The sequence below is a fragment of the Lacerta agilis genome, chromosome 2 (assembly GCF_009819535.1).
Source record: "Lacerta agilis isolate rLacAgi1 chromosome 2, rLacAgi1.pri, whole genome shotgun sequence".
NCBI lineage: Eukaryota > Metazoa > Chordata > Lepidosauria > Squamata > Lacertidae > Lacerta > Lacerta agilis.
Window position 1 is genome coordinate 117491025 of NC_046313.1, and position 4831 is coordinate 117495855.

Below are 4831 nucleotides of genomic sequence, written 5' to 3' on the forward strand. Positions count from 1 at the left end.
CAAATAGCTTTTTCTGTGCAGCCAGAGCAATAGCAGTCACCATTAAGACAAAGAGGTCAGAATTGGCTGATATAGATGTGGATCAAGTCCCTGGATCAAGTGACTTTTCTTTTTTTTAAACAAAATAAAAAATAAAAAATCCTTCCAGTAGCACCTTAGAAACCAACTAAGTTTGTTCTTGGTTTGAGCTTTTGTGTGCATGCACACTTCTTCAGATACTTCAGATTCTTTTTTTAAGTTCTCAGAGCTCTTAAACTAGCTCAAGGCTGCCATCTGAACCAGCCAGATGTTTAACTGACAATCAGTCACAGCCCATCATTTGTTAAACAAGCCTTTAGAGCAGTTTTGCCCCAAAATGGCAACTAGAAATTCCGTTTTGGCGATAGCAACATTGGATTAAGAAGCCATTTGGTGCCTAGCTTAAATATCTGAGTTTCTAACACTGTTAAGTCCAAACGCTAACAAATACATCACAACTAAGCTCTCATATTTTATGTATTATTTGTTGCACAATGTTTAGATTTTGTTTAAAAATATTAAGCAGTTATCAATGGTTTTAATAACATTTTTTTAAAACAAAAACAAAAACACAAATCTTGTCCAAACGGATATCACTGTTGCATGACAGGAGAAGAAAAACACACACATATCTGTGTTTACAAAAAGCCAGAGGAAAAATGTCCAAAAAGGAATTGATGTCATTGTCTCTATCAGTGGTGTGTTTAGAAAGTGCATAGAGGAATGAAATAACCTAGCAAGATGTGTGTTGAGATCTTCAGTTTCTGCCTTGCAGTCCTAACAAGGGTTTCTTGTTTCCTTTTCCAACTTAGCATGCAATGGGCACAACAGTGAGAGTTCCAAGGAGCCACTGTGTTGATGGAAACCTCAACGCTCGAAGCAGGAAGGGAGATGTTTGGTCGCCAGAGAGAACCCGAGAGGCAAATGGGAAAGCAGTCGAAGAATGAGAATAAAAGATTATGTGCTTCTCAGGAAACGATCATCTGTAAACTCCAAATCCGACAAGAGGACCAGAAAGGAAAGATTAGGAACGAAACCCAGGTTTCCAGGAATATAGTTGATGATGGTTCCAAACTAAATAGGTATCGCAGAACCCCCACAGGGAAGAAAACCTATGAATGCACGGAGTGTGAAAGGAGTTTCACCAGCAGCTATGGTCTCAAAGTACACGGAAGAACTCACACAGGAGAGAAGCCGTTCCAATGTATGGAGTGTGGAAAGGCCTTCACTCAAAACCCGGACCTTATTGTACACCGGCGAACCCACACAGGGGAGAAACCGTTTAAATGCACGGAATGTGGAAAGTGCTTTGCTGCGAGGGGAAATCTCATTCTGCACAAAAGGACCCACACAGGGGAGAAGCCATATCAGTGCATGGACTGTGGACGATGTTTCAGGGAGAAGGGGAAACTAACCATACACCAGAGAACTCATGCAGGGGAGAAGCCCTATAAATGCGTGGAGTGTGGGAAGTGCTTCGCAAATAGCTCACCTCTTGCTCGGCACAAAAGGACCCACACAGGTGAGAGACCGTATAGATGCCTGGAGTGCGGAAAGAGCTTCAGCGATTGTGGGACCCTTACTAAACATCAGAGAATCCACACAGGGGAGAAGCCCTACAAGTGTATGGAATGTGGAAAGAGCTTCAAATTGAGCGGGAACCTTACCTCGCACCAGAAAACCCATAAGGGGGAGAAATCGTATGAATGTGAGGATTGCAGAAAGTGCTTCAGTCAGAAGGTAGATATTAAAATCCATCGGCGAATCCACACAGGGGAGAAACCATATAAATGCACCGAGTGCGGAGAGTGCTTCTCTGTAAGTTCGTCTCTTATTGTACACAAAAGAACCCACACGGGGGAGAAACCCTATAAATGTGAGGTGTGTGGAAAGAGTTGCAGCCAGAAATCACATTTTAAGACCCATCTGCGTATCCACACGGGGGAGAAACCGTACAAATGCACCGAGTGCGGAAAGAGTTTCAATACAAAACCGTCCCTTGTTGTACACAAAAGAACGCACACAGGGGAGAGGCCATATAAATGCACCGAATGTGCAAAGAGCTTCACAGACAGGGCTTCGCTTACTAAGCATCGAAGAATCCACACAGGGGAGAAGCCATATAAATGTATGGAATGTGGAAAGGGATTCGTGGAGGCCCAGGGTCTCAGTTCTCACCTGAGAACTCACACAGGGGAGAAGCCATATACGTGTGAGGACTGTGGAAAGAGTTTCCGTTTGTCGTCGTATCTGAAGGTTCACCGACGCATCCACACAGGGGAGAAACCGTATGAGTGCAAAGTTTGTGGGAAGTGCTTCTCTGAACGCGGAAATCTTAAAGTGCACCAAAGACGCCACACAGAACCATCCATATAAGTGTGTGGAAAGACCCAACTGTCTTTGCGTTGAAGAAGCCCCAAATGAGTTGGCTCGTTTGCAGAACGTTTATGAAGCACAAAAGAACCCAGCACATGAAGTATGGAATAAAGTTTCAGTGATAAGAGACGTTACTAGAGAGGAAGAAACTCCCAGAAGCATAGAAATGATTGGCATGTGGAAAGTTGGTCAGTATCGGAGTGTTGATACAGAGAGAGGGAAAAAATTATACACTTCTTATTCTTTAGAATTAGATACTCGTGTCACTGATTTCATCCTTCGTTCTTTTACAGCCACGGGAAAGAGATAGCGCACCCTCTTTGAATTCTGTGGTAATAGCAGCCATCGATTCTTTAGCAGGTCTTAAAACTAGGTGAGCACAACCTCAGGTGGACAACAATGCAGGGCATATTATACTGCGTCGTGATTTACGTGACAGAAATAAATCCACAATGGAAAAGCCATGTGCAGGGAAAAACTAAGCACGCCTTATGATTCTGTAACTTGTATAACCACCTTTAGCAGCAATAACACGAAGTAATTGTTTTCTGTAGGACTTTATCTGTCTCTCACATTGTTGTGGAGGAATTTTGGCCCATTCTTCTTTACAGTGTTGCTTCATTTCATTGAGGTTTGCTGGCATTCGTTGATGCACAGCTTTCCTTCCTTCCTTCCTTCCTTCCTTCCTTCCTTCCTTTCTCTATCTTTTAACTATTTTTATTGAGAAAATTTTAAATCAATACAATTTATCAATTCTACAGCCAATAACATTTCTCCCTCCCCTCCCTCTCCCATCCTCCCCGGTCTTCCCTCAGCTCCCTTTTCTGATTTATTTATTCATACTGCTTCTGCATGTTATAAAATTGTACATATCACTTCCCTGTTTATTCATGTTCTAAAAAAAAAAATTGTATGTTTATTCAAAACCTGCCAATGAGTCTAAGTCTCTTTGTTGTCTTTTCAGATAATTTGTGAGAAGTTTCCATTCTTCTTTAAAGTCCCGATTGTTCTTCTCACGTAATTTATATGTTAGTTTTGCCAGCTCCACATACCAGTGTGGTGTAGTGTTTAAGAGCGGTAGACCTCGTAATCTGGTGAACCGGGTTCGCGTCTCCGCTCCTCCACATGCAGCTGCTGGGTGACCTTGGGCTAGTCACACTTCTTTGAGGTCTCTCAGCCCCACTCACCTCACAGAGTGTTTGTTGTGGGGGAGGAAGGGAAAGGAGAATGTTAGCCGCTTTGGGACTCCTTCGGGTAATGAAAAGCAGGATATCAAATCCAAACTCTTCTTCTTCTACCAGTAGTTCATCAGCTTTTCTTGGCCATTGTTCCATTCATTGGAATTTCCTCCATCTTCCAGCCTTGTGCTAGCAAAACTCTTGCCGCAGTTGTAGCATACATAAACACGTTCTTTATTTTCTTTGGCGAGTCTTGACCTAAAATCCCTAATAAAAATGCTTCTGGCTTTTAACAAATGTCATTTTGAACATTTCTTTCATTCATTATATATCATTTCCCAATATTTTTTGACTTCTCTACATTCCACCACATAGGATAAAAGGTCCCTTCTTTTCTTTGCATTTCCAACATATATTTGACCAGTTTTGTACATTTTTACCATTTTGACTGCTGTAATGTACCATCTATACGTCATGTTCATATATTTTCCTTCCAACGGAGAACAATCTGTAAATTTCAAATTCACTTTCCATAGCTTTTCCCATTCCTCAATTGTATATTGTGTCCTAGATCTTGTGCCCCTTTAATCATTAAGGTCCCGGACAGCAATTTCAATTTGGTTGAGGTCTGGGCCATTGCAACACCTTGATTCTGTTCTTTTTCTGTTGTAGTTTTGCTTGGTGTGCTTGTCCTGTTGCATGACCCAGTTTCAGCTCTCCACCACTGTGCTTTGACAGTTGGTATGAGGTCCTTGTGCTGATTATGCTGTGTTTGGTTTTTGCTAAACGTGGATACATCACAACAGTTGATGCTGAAAACAGAGAAAATTGCTCATCCATTGAGAAGTTACAAGGCGGGAGCCCAGGTGCTAAGTTGTTTAAGAAAAGAAAAGCTGATCAGAGTTAACAGCGCTTCCGAAAGCAAATGAAAAGGTGTATCTGGTAATAATAGACCCTTCAGAGGGTGAACCTCAGGTGCTCAAACAACATCATGCTCAATTAGGGCACCAGGGAAGGACAAGACAGGCTCTCCGTAGCCTTGGGAATAGTTTATGCACCAAACTTTTCAGATGCAGTGCAAGAAATTAGCTCACCTGCCATTGTGCCTAATGCTTTGTTGATTGCTTTCGCAGGCAATCGCCGGCTCAATCCCTGGAGCTTTGGGAAGAATAAGAATAATTATAAGGGAAAGAAGCATCGCCTTGGCAGCATTCCAGAGTCTCTGTGTCGCTTGTGGCGCAGGTGCAGAGCGGAAGAAA

At 42.4% G+C, this 4831-nt stretch overlaps 1 protein-coding gene across 1 annotated transcript; it reads left to right on the forward strand.

Annotated features, from left to right (window-relative positions):
- Positions 1–877: 877 nt before the first annotated feature.
- Positions 878–3269, forward strand: LOC117042219 (zinc finger protein 501-like). Its single transcript, XM_033141747.1, has 2 exons — positions 878–2582; positions 2688–3269. The coding sequence occupies exon 1, from the start codon at positions 910–912 to the stop codon at positions 2392–2394; it is 1485 nt and encodes a 494-aa protein (XP_032997638.1). The 5' UTR covers positions 878–909; the 3' UTR covers positions 2395–2582; positions 2688–3269.
- Positions 3270–4831: the final 1562 nt, after the last annotated feature.

Bases quoted from the DNA above. Each gene is read 5' to 3' on its own strand.
- LOC117042219 (XM_033141747.1), top strand. From the start codon at position 910: ATGTTTGGTCGCCAGAGAGAACCCGAGAGGCAAATGGGAAAGCAGTCG.